The sequence below is a fragment of the Caretta caretta genome, chromosome 6, assembly GCF_965140235.1.
Source record: "Caretta caretta isolate rCarCar2 chromosome 6, rCarCar1.hap1, whole genome shotgun sequence".
In the NCBI taxonomy this organism is placed as follows: Eukaryota; Metazoa; Chordata; order Testudines; family Cheloniidae; genus Caretta; species Caretta caretta.
The window spans coordinates 68,106,494-68,121,924 of record NC_134211.1 but is presented as its reverse complement, the minus strand read 5'-3'; the positions used below and the strand labels follow the sequence as shown (position 1 = coordinate 68,121,924).

General features: G+C 40.5%; 1 protein-coding gene across 3 annotated transcripts in view; it reads right to left on the bottom strand.

Annotated features, from left to right (window-relative positions):
- Positions 1–15,038, bottom strand: part of TMEM87A (transmembrane protein 87A) — a 29,020-nt gene extending 13,982 nt beyond the window's left edge. For all 3 annotated transcript variants that reach the window (XM_048854931.2, XM_048854932.2, XM_048854933.2), the window contains exons 1-10: positions 14,817–15,038; positions 13,712–13,772; positions 11,228–11,325; positions 9,784–9,900; positions 7,662–7,715; positions 7,500–7,553; positions 6,311–6,446; positions 5,374–5,435; positions 3,162–3,345; positions 1,240–1,339 (exon numbers count right to left, since the gene is read on the bottom strand). In XM_048854931.2, coding sequence (XP_048710888.2) covers positions 1,240–1,339; positions 3,162–3,345; positions 5,374–5,435; positions 6,311–6,446; positions 7,500–7,553; positions 7,662–7,715; positions 9,784–9,900; positions 11,228–11,325; positions 13,712–13,772; positions 14,817–14,939 — 989 coding nt within the window. In that variant the 5' untranslated portion in view covers positions 14,940–15,038. The remainder of the gene's footprint in view (positions 1–1,239; positions 1,340–3,161; positions 3,346–5,373; positions 5,436–6,310; positions 6,447–7,499; positions 7,554–7,661; positions 7,716–9,783; positions 9,901–11,227; positions 11,326–13,711; positions 13,773–14,816) is intronic.
- Positions 15,039–15,431: the final 393 nt, after the last annotated feature.

The following is a 15,431-nucleotide window of genomic DNA, read 5'->3' as shown; positions in this document are numbered from 1 at the left end:
TAGGCTTTGTCCAGGCTTGAATTTAAAAGGTGTGATTTTAAGAGTACAGTACAATGAAAGTTTCACACACTATGTGTAAGATAAAAACCACTTCAAGACCCAGACTTAATTTCAGACACAGAAAAAGTTTGTCTCACGCTTCATGGGAATTTATAATATACATACAGAAGTGGTCTTCTCTAACCGCTTTTTGAACATTCAAAAAAGTTTTAGACTTTCATTGTGAGAGATAATGGATTAATCTCAGTCTAGCCTAAGAACCATAACATCCCCAAAATCTAGTTTAACATTTTCCTTTCTTGGCTTCCTTTAATCTTGGTTCTATTGTCTTCTGAAATACTTTTCTTCATTTATTAGAGTTATTCTGATCTCTATGCCAAACTTTGTCCCCCATGTTCTGTCCCCTCTAGATTACACACATTTTAGTGCATTTGGTCCTTCCTCATAGGTCTTATCCTTTAATCCTTTTGCATTTGTTGCATCCTCTCTAGTTTTTCCATATCTTTCTTTAAAAAGATCAGAACCAGAACTGCATATTCCCCGAAGTGGGTATCTAAAGTCGTCCCCACCCACTCATCTCCATACTCCCTCCCATATCAAGAAGATTCAGCAAATGCAATTAAGAACAGTTATCTCTACCTGTTTTAGTCCCGTTACTATCCACATTTATAGGGTTTAAAGAAAATATTTTGAATGATCGATCACACTTCTACCATTCCCCATAACTCACCCACTTGCTGATATTTTCCTCTCCTGGACACTGAGCACTTTGTACTCAATTATATTCACTGCACAGTAGTATCTGATCATGCATGCACACAGCCTTCACACGCACCTGACTACATGATGGAGAGCGACTGTGTTAACAGAATCCATTACTTAGGGCTGTCAGCAGCTATGTTTTTTTTAAACTTTGGGTTAATTTTTAACACTCTCAAGAAACATTTATTTAAGCTCATATGCATTACGAAATGTCATTTTTCAGTAGATAGGTCAGCTTCCTCACTGACAGGGTCTCCAATCTGAGAAGAGTATTGAACCACAGAAAGATTTTTGTCTTCTCTCTCTTTAAAATGCTCTTTCCATTTTTGGTTACAATAGTTTTTTTATTTAACATTTGACTTCATTTTGTCCCACTGCAGCATCCATTTTCCAAGTTTGCTAATAACATTCAAATGTCGTTTAACCACTTTAAAGAAACGTGTTGAGCCTGTAACATGAGATGAGGTTGTTACTTACCTGACTATCCCATATCCCAGGCTGACGATGATTACCAGAGTTCGAGCCAGTGAACGTTTCACTGCAGAAAGCAGCTCTGCAAGTATCAGTGCACCTTGGACTACCAAGAACAAAGCACAAGAAACTTGGTTACTAAACGTGTAATTCGGGTTCTGAATAAGTGCTGCAGGTAATAGCAACACTACAGTGGTCAAGACTATTCCAAGAAATGCAGGCACATTAAAATGCATCAATCTTTTTATGATCTACTGTTGGAGCAAGCTTCCAGAAAGAGCTGAATACTTCATTCAGCACCAAAGGAGTTAATGAGAAACCTTTTTTCTCAGAAAATGTCTGTATGCATATGGTCTACATAAAGTAGATTAGACAAAACCTACCTTTAAGTATCTTCTAGCTGAGAGATGAACTGAAGAATGTTATTTCAGTCTCATACCTCACCACAAGGTATATACAAATAATTAAATCAGATTGAATACCGAATGATCTTAACTCATGCAGAAACCAAAATATAGTAATGCCCTTCCCCATTCCTTCTTGCAAATACTTTGAATGTAGCCTTAAGCATCTCCTGGGCATTAATAGCATCCCAAGTAGCCAACCAACAAGATCCTCTACGTTGTGGATCAGGACGGCTGCATGTAAAAATTCTGTTAGATCATGCTGTAGTTTCACTCACTTAGATCCTTCTTTAAGATCTTGGTGGGAAGCCCTGTGCTAGTGCATCCCACCTAGAACCCAACACACTCCGATCAGTTTCAACTGCAATCCGACAGTGAGTTGGTACAGTAATTAATTTTGGTTCCTACCAGCGTGAGCCAGATTATAATTAGTGATCTAGATAGGTGAAATGTCACATATCCCAAAGCAAGTCACACAACCCATTAATTCACAACCCAGCTCTGTCTATAACTCAACTTGTTGCATCTAGCTTTGGCATTTGTGATCTATTACCTTGTGTTTTAAGGCTTCCTGATGTACTACTATAGCACAAACTTCTCTAACACATAAGAATGTAAGGGTGAGCAAAACAGCACAAGTATCAGCTTTAAATTAGTTTAAGTCAGATCCTAAAATGTTTTTGAAGCATTTTCTAGAACACAACATTATAGATTCATAAAAATGTAGGGCTGGAAGGAACCTCAAAGTTACCTAGTCCTTCCCTCCACACTGGGACAGGAAGTAGTCTACCTAGACTGTCCGTGATGGTTATCTGTCTAATCTGTTTTTAAAAACCTCCAATGACAAGGATCCCACAACCTCCCTAGGCAACCTGCTCCAGTGCTTCACTATCTTTATTGTTAGCAAGATTTTCCTATACAGACAAATTCAATGTGCTATGTAGGTTAAGTCTCAGAGAACGTCAAAGCACTTTAGAAACAAGATTCAATTATCCCTATGAAGTAGGTATTACTCTCTTTTTACAGATGGGACAATGAAGACTGAAGACTTCAGTTTACTAACTTTGCAGAGGTCATCCAGAGAGCCTGTGGCATAATTGGAAACAGAACCCAAAAATGTTGACTACTTATTCCTTGTTCTGAGGTGCCCTACTAATCAAAGAGTTATTGCATATACATTACCTAATTAGTTATATATTCGAGTAAGTCATTACTACCTTACCCTGCCCAGGACAATGGGTATGACTACACTACAATCAGAGAGGTGACTACAGAATATGTAGAGCTACTTTTGACCTAGCTAGCTCAAACAATAACAGTGAGGCCACAGCAGCACATACTAGTTGATCAAATACGTATGTAGGGCCCCGGAAGAGCCTGTACAGCTCCTAGTGCGGCAGCTACACCGCTAGAATTATTCAAGTGGCTAAATCAAAGCTACCTTAGGATGTTGACATGTGCCGAGTCACACTTCTGACTGTAGCGTAGATATACCCATAACTGAAAGTTGTTCTTGGTACATACCAGATTCTCCCGTGTAGCGGATATTCTGGAATTCTGCATAGAAGACTGCTTTCTCCAGCATTCCCAGGAAGATAACCGCACCAATCCAGAACTGGATCCTCAGGAGGTCCCGCCAATAACAGGCTGACCACGCAAGCCACAGAACTCCAAAGAACACATACACGATACACATCACCATGAAAAACTACCATATCAGGAGGGAAACAAGGAAGGGATTAATAGAATGGTTAGACCCAATACCATTTCCATAGAAGGACAGTGCATGGATTATAAATACAGCTACATTTTCTTGTTAAAGCACAGCAGCTTTTGAAATGTCTATATCCAACTACGCTGGAAAATAAAAAAAGGTTCACTTCACATTTCTTTCCTCAGGTTCTGTAACAGTCTGGAGGCATGGTATAAATTTCTCACTGCCAGCAGATGAATCAATTAAATTGAGTTTGAGTGATTCCATTCTTATGTTAGAGGCACTTCCCAGCTTATTCTCGGCAGACTCTTCCAAAGGAGTAAAGCAAAGATCACTAGCCTCAAAAAACTCCAATCAGAATCTGCACTTGTACAAATCATCCCCCAAACACCAAGAAACATTACCCTCCTTGCACCGGTTTGTTCTTGTAGTTCCAAACTTCTCTGCCACCCTTAAGGGACATTTCAGAAACTTCCCTGAATCTATCGTGGAAAGATTTAATGTAAGAGGCAGGCTTCTCTCTCATACCATTCTGTAAAGCACAAGTTACGGGGTGATTATTGGAACCCTCCCCTCCCAGGTAGGAAAGAGACTTGCTTTTCATTACAGATCTGTTTGGTCATTTCCCCCAGTCCCAAAATCACCTTCAGACACATGTGGCCAGCAAACAAAACAGTTTTTGACCAAATCTGAGATCATTCAAAAGAGGCGAGTAAGACACAGGACCTAGAAAAAGCCTCAGAAATTTATCACAAAAGGATGTTCAAACTAACATTCTGCTATGTTTTAGGTCCAAAGTGACTTGTTTAAGAGACTTAAGTAAAGTCGTCAAGATCTTTCAGACATGCATTGCATAGAAGCAAACTTGACATGTTGAAAAACAGATTTTGTAAGTTATTTGATGGATTAGAAACATCAGAACACCACACCAGATCATGGTGAACTTCCAATAGATCATTGAGGCTTAATGTGCAAGAAAGAGGAGGATGAAGACCATAAAGCACATAAAACAAATGGCCACTCAATATGGATCAGCTACAGGGCCAGAACGAAGACGAGGGACAGCATGGGGACAACTGCAGTCTCTCCCTGCAGTGAACTGGTTTTTAAACTAGGCCATTGAGAGACTAACTGCAGAATCTCAACGCACTTCCTGATCAGGATAGGATTTTCTTCCCTATACACCTCTGTGTCCAGGTTACTCATACAATTCAAATAGAAGGACCTAGCCACAGCAGCTTCACCCTCCATCAAAGGTGCCCTCTAGACTTAAAGGCCCTTTTCCTGGATGGCTCACATTGGGTCACTCACAGAGAATAAATGAGCCTTAGAAAATTCTGCTGCATGCTTCCTACTTCTGCAGAAAGTGAAGCGTGCAGCATCTCAATCTCAACCAGAGACTACTGCTTACTCCCGCCCAGTAGCAGAGACCATTGCATTAAAGATATTACTTTTTGTCAGTCTTTTCCCAAGGTCTCTATAAAGGGAATGAACATTTTGTTTAAGTCTCTTTACTTCTTCAGCCATTAGGAAAGCACTTCACCTCCTGGAAAGAAACAACTAAGAACTGAGTCAGCTAGAAGCTGAGTTATTCTATCACTGTCTGATGGCAGCGAAGAACAGTAGGGGGTGGCTACCACAAAAGAGCAGAGAAAGCAAGGACACTCAAAATGGTAACATTAAGCAAAAATAAAGAATAGTGAGTTTCCTCAGATGAGCTAAGACAGGAGAGTATGTACTGAAAGTTGCAATTCATGAGTGGATAACTATACTAATGATACTGTTGCCCTCTGGCATGACTAGTCTACAGCAGCTATGTTATAGCACTCAGACAAGAAAAAAAAATTAATACTGGAACATGCTAATTCCTGAACTTTGCAGAGTAGGGAAAAATACATGAAAAACAATGTTCTTTATTCATGCTGAGCCACTAACTCACTGTGGTTGACTACACTGCTCAAGAAAAGATTTTACTGGGATTTATGTCAACTTCGTAGGCAAACTAAAGCCAGTTTTACTTACAATCATGAGAGGATAGTCTGCAAGAGAGAGGTACTCATATGGACCCTTCAGTTCCACAGTCACTGTCAAAACACAATCCAACTGGTTTGAACAGGAAACAACGCAGGGAACTGGAATAACCACCTAATTCTGACATCAACACGATAACAGAGATATTCCAAATCTTTACATAGTGCAGCACCTCTTAAATGTAATTTGTACTTCAATCACAATAAAAGATTAAGCCTTATATAAAACAATGAACTACATGCTTGTATTCAAAAATGACATGCCCCGTTATACATAGCATTCTTCTTTAGTGAAAAGTAAATTATATTAATTTGTGCTATGAAGAGCCTGTGCAGACTAGGGCAAGTTCAAGACTACATTTAAGTCTTAATTTTGAATTTCCTTCTTTTTCTTAATTGCCTATGCACTGTAGCCACTTTGAAAACAAATGTCATGCCAATAAACATTTTAATTTAAGATATGCTAAAGAGTTTAGTATTTCCCTCAAAGATGTGCACATGGTTCCAAGTCACTGCTAGTAGCAACTGCAAGGTGTTAATTTTGATCTTGCAATGCTCTACACCACTTGAGGCCTGGTTACTTAGAGTGTTACTATAAACAACTATATTAGTTGGGTGTTCTTGCAACATCCTTACGTGGAGGGACAATACTCAGAACTGAATTACTGAGGACTTGATAATTTCTACCATTAGTTTGACAAAGCCCAAAGCTGTTATCCTCCTGATACCACGCATGGCTCATCTATTGCCTTAGGCTGAGGGGAGCTGTAATTGGGAATATTATGGTGTGTGAGATAGAAGATGGAAGTCTTTAAACTGACACTGGGCTGCACAGTGTATATTACATAAAAGCACATAAAGAATGTCTGATAAGAACATTCAATAAGTCAAAAATAAATGAGAATGAAAGATGGCTATATACAGCTTACTTGTAAAGAGACTCTCTTTTGGATCAGAGGACGGTGCCATTATCTCCCTCCTTTTCATGTTCAAGGCTGAAATCCCAATTTGCACAATGAAGATATATGGCCCATCTTTCTGGGTTTGGATCACAGCATTCCTTGCCTGAAAAGGAAGTTTCCAGATGTACGTACAGACCAACATAGAGCAAATCAGATTAATGCAAAACTAACGTCTTCTGATAAGACTCCTGAAAAGATTTTAAGCAGGCACAGTATTCACAGATGAGGCTATAACCACGATGGTCTCCCCCAAAGCCCTTATGCTGGGAAATATATGAACAATATGAATGTATAACACAGTGGGAGCTGTCCACCTAGTGGACCTGTATTAATACTTTTCATTTAATCTCCAACCTGTTCTCACAGTTGTAACACACTAGGGCCAGGCTCCTAAAAATTGTGGTTTATATGCAATGCACTAAAAGTTAGTAAAGCTAATCAGACAGACAACCACAAAAACTACAGTGATGTCAGGAAAAAGACTTTCCTGGATTCAGTTCAACGAACACACATTCACCAAGACTATTTTGCTTCTTACTCTCTGAAAGCAACAGCAACAACAGAACTATACAGAGTTCTTTGGCTTTGATAGCAGCCATTCAAATTGTATAACATGAAACACCAAAGGTTATTGAGATGGAGTAAGAATCTTCCATATTGATCATTTGCTGTAGAAATTACTGTTGCCTGTGGGACATCCCTCATGCTTACAACTCAGATCTGCCAATAAATCAGATATTTGATAAGACAAAATTATCAATGATAAAATCTGTTAAGGTTGATTGATATATATCAATCACACACACCAATATTTGTGTGTTGAACGTTTAAACCTAACTATTGTATTTAATTTTATTTCTGATAACACCAGTCTGACCTTTACTGGAATCCAGAGAGAACATGGACTTAAACACTAAATGTTTCATACAAAGATTGTGGAACATCTAGAACTACTGCCAAATTACCTATGTTCCACATAATTATTACACTATGACAAGGCTGAAACATATCTAGCTTCCATAAGATTCAGTGTAGCAAAAATAATAGCACTACCATTAATACATACTAAAAAGAATTTGTGCAAATATAAAATAATTTTTATTTAGAGCTGCTATATTCCACACCACCCTTATGCCTAAAATCCTCAGATACTTACAGTTTTCTCTGCCACCATTGTGTGGTTTGTTGCATTCGCCTTATCTTTTAAACTCTTAAAGACATAAAAAGCAGCAAATCAATCAAGATTCCAAAAGCTTCCCCACCACACACCACCATCACCCCCATTTAAAAATCATGTGCACCAAAGAAAAGTAATTACCTCTTGTTTTTCATCTGAGAGGCGTTCTAGGGGAATATACTCTTTATAGAAAATCTTTAGGATAAAAAAATATAAACATTTATTTCTAAGGAAGTGTTTAAAGACAAGTTATATCAGCACTCCTTCTGCTGTTAAAATTAGATTACAAGAAAGCACATTCTGAAACATAGCAACAGAGGGTTAATTTACAGGGAGAAGCCCCTCTCTCATTTCCCTAACCCAAACTCTCTCCACAGCGGAGACAGAATTACTAAATACAACAGGTTTCATTTTCATAGAATTGGACCCACAGATTTAATTTGAGGAGTAAAGAAGTTAATTTCCATAATAAAGTGTGCACCACTTAGAGAGTTCTAAGCACCTCCCTATTAGAGGTAACTCACAAAGAAAAAAGTTGGACCCAAGCTGTTTTATTTCTTTATGCATAAAATAGTCCTGAAAGGGTGGGTTTAGTTGGGTTCTATTTGCAGACTTTTTTCCTGCTTGTTTTTTACATAAGAAATTCAGATCTTAACTACCCAGAAAGACAGTACAGTGACTGGAGAACTAATGAAACTACTACTTCAGAAGATTCTGAAAGCTAAGCAACTGAGTGGGAAAGAGTCTTTGCCAGACTGTTTATAATAGTTTATTAGCTGATACACGTTTGGAGAAAGGATGTCTTCGTTCAAGATTTCGGTTGTGATTTCAAAGGCGCCCAAGGAAAAGTCACATAGGGTATATGTCTACACTGCAAGACTACAGCCACAGCCGGTCGTGTCAGCCAACTTGTGCTTGGGCTGCAGGGCTACAAAACTGAAACGTAGATATTCCAGCTCAGCCTCCAACCCAAACCTGAGGATCTACACTGCAATTTTATACGCCCTGCAGCCTGAGTCAGCTGACATGGGCCAGCAATAAAGTGTTTTACTGCAGTGTAGACATACCCTTAGGGTCTTCTGAAAATCCCACCCTTACCACCTTGGCAATTCTATTAATATATGGCCTCCTAATACACAGCTGAGATGCACAAGAGCTCTTCCAGTAAAAGCAGAGAAAACAGTTGACATTTCTAATATTTCTAAATGTAAAAGCAGGCAACGTATTTTAAAATGTGTTTCAAGCCATCTTTATACATCAAAGTAGTTAAAAAGGAGCACAAACATGATTTTTAAAAAATCCTTTTCCAGTCATCTTTAACTATGCCTCATTGCTTACTTAGTATGCCAGATTCAGGAGTTAAGAGAAGTTTCCTGGTGTTCACAACCCAATGTCCTTTGTTTCAGCTAGTAACAGCCTAATACAGATGCCAAGCTGTACATTTCTCCTTGAATTCTCTATGTACAAACTGTTAAACAAACAGTACGTTTACTGACATTTGGTATTAACAGAGTTGTGCAGATTCCCGTGGCAAGATACAACTGGTGTAGGGCATGTATTTGTACACTCCCCCTTGATTCCTTTCCACAAAGCACATACCTCCACGTGTAACTGCCCACTTTGGCCCTCCTCTTTCCCCTCGTTTGGTCTTATGCTTTAAGTACTCTTTTGCCCTTTCACTATGTGGACTTCAGTTGCTTGAAGTTTCTAATTTATTGACAGTGTGTTATATAATCTACCTATCCACCTAGTCTTTAAATTTATGTTCATTTAAATGTTAGTCTTGAACACTCACCTGGCAAAAAGGCTGAGGGCATTATTCAGCAGGGAATGTAAAGCCCAGTTTGCTGTGTACTTCCCACAGCCCCCCAAAAGCAGTGCCCACTCTGTGTATGGACACACCCACAAGCTTCCCAGCAGAGAGCTCTATGCCATTCCCCAATATGAAGTAGACACAATGTTGCCAATATGGAAAACTCCACCATTTAAGTCTGCTTTTTGGGGCCAGATTTTGAACAGTAAACATTAAATAAACCAAAACAAAGAAATCATGGTTATAATTTGTTTTGTTTCTGTTATTTGTTACACACATATAAAGATACATTTTCTCCTCTTTAAGGTAGGGGATATGTACTCATCAGCTAAGGCAGCACCCGTAGTTGCAACAAGCCCAACTGTTCCAGTAGGAATCATCCCAATCCTTTCCTCTGTACGTGGTATGAGAGAACATGGTGGGATTACAAAGCCTTCACCAACATCATACCTGTGGTTTGAAGAGCTCAGAACAGTTGGGGAAGAAGAGCGAAGCCATGGCATAGGATCCTGACCAACCCGTACGTGCTTCAGAAGTAGCTCCAAAATAAGACATGGCTTGATCATCCTGTCAGATACATAATAGAACTTTTGTGTGGCATTTGATATATCAAGTGATTTTTCTCAGCAGCTAGAAAAAATGGAAAGCAACGCAACTTCCCTTAATGTACAAACATCCATGAAGAGAATAGGACATCTAAAACAAAAGAAGTATTTCCCATCCTGTCCATACAAAATGAATCTACCCAGATTAATCACAAAGATGTTCATGATAAAAACCCCTTCCATGTAAATTTAGAATGGGGATCAAAACACATCTTATAATTGAACTCCCTGTTCTCTAACCAGAGAGCGGCAACTAGTTCTTCCATGATTTTTAAACATAATCTTAGACAATTATATACGTACATAACTGAACGCCAGTCAGTCCACAAAGTTATTTTCATGAAAGTTGCACTGTAAGCTATAAATATACGGCATATATTATACAATACTAATAGTGAACATTTGTTACAATATAAAAGGAACCTCAGTTCAGAGCTAACTTGCTTAATAGTCAACTGCACCTGAAATAAGGTTGTACCACTGGTTTAAAAAAAAAGTCAACATGTCTGTAAAGGCCTCAATCCTGCAAATATTTACACCTGTGGTTAATTTTAAGTACATGTGTAGTTGGGATGAAATCAGTGGGATTACTTATATGCTTAAATTTAGGGGAGAAGCATAAATCAGCAACACGGAAGCCTAAATTATTAAAAATACCTTGGACAGAAGAGTTTAATATAAGACGTTATATTCAGTACATTTTATGAACCTGAGAATGAAAATTAAGTAAACTATCACAAACTGCTACACAGAAGTATCTGAAGTTGTAGAAAAGTTGTATGTTCTACTGTATTTGAGAAACAGTATGCATTCATACAATGTACAGACTTGTAAGTAGCATATATAATAGGGGTTTGAATTAAGGTTGAATACAACCTCAGTTTAGGTATTTGCTGAGCTTTGAGTGCCAAATTCTCTAATAATTTTTTGTACTAAATATTAAGTGTTTGAATTTTTAATCAGAGTTGATCCGTTTGTTTGGGTTTTTCTCATTGCTTTTTTATCCTCTGCATCTAGATGAAGAAAATTAGTGTAAACGCTCAAGAGCTAATGGCCTGATCCAAAATCCACTGAAGTCAATAGAAAGACTCCCCTTGCATTCAATAAGCTTTGGATCATGCCCTCTGCATTTCCCAGTTACCACCAGAGTACAGATGCCCTCCTCAGAACAGCAGACAGACAGGAATGAGATATAAATGAAGTATCCAAGCTCAAATCCACTAAGCCACCATGACTTAAAAAAAAAAAAAAACACAAAACACCACCATGCAGTTCCGGATGATTCTTACCCCAAAGTTGGAGACTTCATCGTAGCAATCAGAATGTCTAAAGTACCAGGTAACATTATAACCTTGCAAGGGATCACAAGCCTTCTCATCTCCTTCAACTACAAGGAAAACAAGACAGAAAAAAAACGTAACCAGTCCTCATATGCCAGGTTTTCCCCTAGCTATTAATGGACTAGTACCATATATAATGTTACTCCCCTGCCCAACTACAACAAACAATGAATAATATGCTTATTCAAAGAAGGGACCAGCAACAGAAGAGCAGAAAGTATGTTCTTCTGAGACAGTCACTATTGTTCAAAAGAACACAAAGTGACCCATGTGGAGACTAGAATTCCATTCATTCTGATGTTACAAGTTTCTACTTGGAGGTGTCTGAAGATGTTTGAAATTATTCTTTAACACAGTGAAGCAGGGTGCTAAAGCAAATGACAATTCTTGTAAAGCAGCAAGCACCAAACTAAATGGCAGCAGTACTAACCCCTCACAAAGACTACAAACTCAAAATACACAAGATAATTTAACCCTTAGGTACAGACAGTGTAGCTCAGGGTAAGCTCTCTCCCTCAGTTTACCCATCTGTAAGACAAGAGTCCTCACTGGGGAATTGTGAGGCTTTAATTTGTGTTTGAAAAGATACAGCGCAGTAAAGTGGACAGGGCATTGGATTTGGAGTGAGGAGATGTGTCTTGGGTTCTACTGACAGCTCTGCCACTGACCTGTTGTGTGACCATGTACAAAATTTCATTTCTATGTGCCTCTGTTTCCCCTCCTGCCCTTTGTCTGCTCATTTATTTCAGCTGCAAATGCTTCACAATCTTACAACCCTTACTTACAGCCCCAATTTCTACACACTACTGTAATGCACATAATTCATAATTATAATAAGATTTATACAAAAATAAAGAGGGTCAAGTATTCAGGCTCTAGATGCCCGTGCCTTAAATTTCTAAAACACCAGCCATCCCTCTCACCAACATAGCTGATTTCTTTCCAAGGCTCTTTCTTTCCATAAACAGCCATCTTGCAGGGTGCTGTAAAGTTCAATAGAACTTCGTGCTATTTTGAATGAGTGGGGAAAACCTATTCCTGAGCTGATGGCCCCTCAAAGAACACTATCATCAGCCACCTTGTTTAAATCAAAGTGGAGTCAGATAAAAGCATAATTTTTTAACTGTGAGAATAATTTAACCATTGGAACAATTTACCATGGGTTGTGATGGAACCTCCATCAATGACCATTTTTAAATCAAGACTGGATGTTTTTCAAAAAGATATGCTCTGTGAATTAGTTTGGGGAAGTTCTATGGTAGACCAGATGATGATGATGGTCCCTTCTGGGCTTGGAATCTACGAATCAAATGCCGCCATTGATTGCAAATGTAGCAGTATGGCACAAGGAGAGGAGGTCTTCTCAAGTAGCAGAGTATCAAGTCCTAATTAAGACTTTATATATCAAAACCAGCATCTTCCATCTGGAAACCAGTAGGTAGCCAGGGCACATCATGGAGCACCAGTAACATGTGCTGCCACCAAGTACCACCAGTTAATAGGCAGGTTACTGCACTCTGCACAACCTTACATTTCCAGATTGACCTCAACTATATCCCCTTGCAGAGTCAACTGGAATAATCCAGTTTTGAAGTGACAAAGACAAGGATCACTGCAAGAATATTTGCATTTGGGAAAAAAAAAATTGGTCACAGTCTCCTGGCCACACACAGATGGTAAAAAGCTCTCCTGGACACTGTTGCTATATGATCATCTAACAGCAGCTGGAGACCCCATACGATTCCCAATGAAGGTGAGTAAACAAATGGTGAGAACATACCCTCAGTCAAAAGGCGAGGGACCATCTTCACCACATTATCCAATTGCTTCCCCCAACTCACCAACTGTACCTGTCTTATCTAGATTGAGCATCAGCCAGCTGGCTTCCACCACTGCCCCAGTCTTCCTCTGACACTGGCCTAGACTTTCAACAGCAAGGCTATAACTGGAGACAGTGACAGAGCTGAAGGTCATCAGCATACTGAAAACACAGCAGCCCCTATCTTCTGACTAACCCTCCCAACAGCCCCACACATTGAACAGGAGAGGAGACAAGACAAATCCTTGCAGAAGTCCATATTATGGTACCCAAAGAAAAGAGAAGCAACTTTCCCATATCACTTTCCGGAAATATTTAGCCAAGAACGAACGAAGCCACCCAAGAGTAGTACCATTCACTCCTACTACAATGTGCAGTAAGTGAACACCACCTCTTAATCAAAGAGGTCAAAGGCTGCTAACAGATCTAACAGTATCAGTATGGGCACATGATTTTAATCCATAGCTAGCAGATCATCTACCCATGTAACCAGTTTGATATCATTGGAGAAGTCACAGTTTTACGAGCACTTTCATCCAAGTATTACTACATTGTGAGGACTACTAGATTGAGTAGAGACTAGCATAACAGACTCATCCACCAAGAGCACTTACACTTCAGGAAAATTGTGGTATTGCTGAAGAGAACCTTTCCAAAATGAAAAAATTTCTTCCCCTGCAAAGACAAAAAAAAGTAAAGAGATGAGGAAGACAATTGGATAACATCAGATCATTTAAATAAGTAAACACTGCTTTCTTTCACCCAGAATTTCAAGCACAATAGTCAAAAGAACCCAAACTCTTAAGCAAGAGCGCGCCTAACTGATTTAGTATTTGTGATTCTTCCACCTCCGATTCTAGCATATCCAGCCAAACCTACAAAGGAGATCTTGCAAAGGTGTTTTATTTAAATCAGACTTTGTTTCTTTGTGGTATATAAAAAGGGTCTAGGTTTTGTTTTTTAAAAAGGAGTTTTACCCCTAAAAGTAACAGGAGCTGTGATCCTCTCTAATTTTGCTGGAAGACCTCAAGGATATCTCAGAGGATGTGAGCTGTTAGTTTTCACAACTTGGCTGACAGTGGAGAGAAGCTGATTCTTTAACAGATGTCCTTTCACCAAAAGGTTTTAATCACTAATGTTAAACAGCTATAAAACACAGTTTAGCAGTCTGATAAGAAAGCCTTCCTCTTCTCAAATGCAGTTTTCATTTTCTGTACTCTTTTGAGGTTAGTTCACTAGCACTAAAGGCATCAGTGTCTTCTGGGCTATACAAATGCAAAACATGAGTCAAAAAAATTACAATAAAAGTTTCCAGCCCTTCTACACAAATCGAATGAAAAAGGGGCCCAACAAGCCCAACTTTGTTCCCTTTCGAAGGTCACCTTAAAAACTCTAGGACCATGTTACTGAGCAAAGACGATGGCAAGAGTCTCATGCCCCAGGAAAATCCCAACAGTGCAGGGAGCAAAGGAGCAGACAGCCCTGCGCACACGCCGCCCTGCCAGACCACTGCCACCCTGGCGGCCCGTCGCCGGGGCGCCCCCAGCGACACCTCCGCCTCTCCCCGCGCCGGGGCCCGCCGCACCGCAGCCCCCTCCCGCCTGGGGATAGGGCGGGGCAACATCGTCCGTCCCGTCCCCCCGGCTCCGCGTCCCGGATCTGCCCCACCCCCGGGATCCGGGATGGAGCGGGGAGCGGCCCCCCCCGGCCCGCACTCACCAGAGGCACCGGCAGCCGCCACTTGGAGAACTGGGCGGCGCCGACCGGGCCCGGGAGCAGCAGCAGCAGGGCCGCCACCGGCACTAAGCGGAGCCTCCGCCACCAGCGCCGCGGAGCAGCCATCCTGCCGCAGCGAGCGAGCGAACGAGCGCTGAGCGGGCCTCGCCCCTTCCGGGCCTGGGCGGCAGGGCGTGCCCGCTGCGCTGTGTCACTGCCGCCAGCGTCGGGGATGGGAACGGGGGAGGAGCGTCTCTCCACGTAGTATTCATGCGTCATCACAACCTTATGACGCAGAGATATGACGTCCCTCTTGGGGCAGGTTCTGTTGATGTGCTGAGTGGCATCGTCTTGTTGCGCCCCCACCAGGGGCTACAGGCGCACACGCAGTGTTGCCTCATCCTGGCGGTGTCGTGACACAACTTCACCTCCTTGTATTGTGACATGAGGGGGTCACAGTGCTGGCCTTCCACCAAAACTTCATCGATTTGGAGTGGTTTTGTCCCACCCTGATAGAGTTACTATATCACAGCAGGTGTCTGTATTGTTACAGACATACTTGCTGACAGGTATTTTGAAATAAATTATCACAATAATTGAAACTGGCATGATTATATA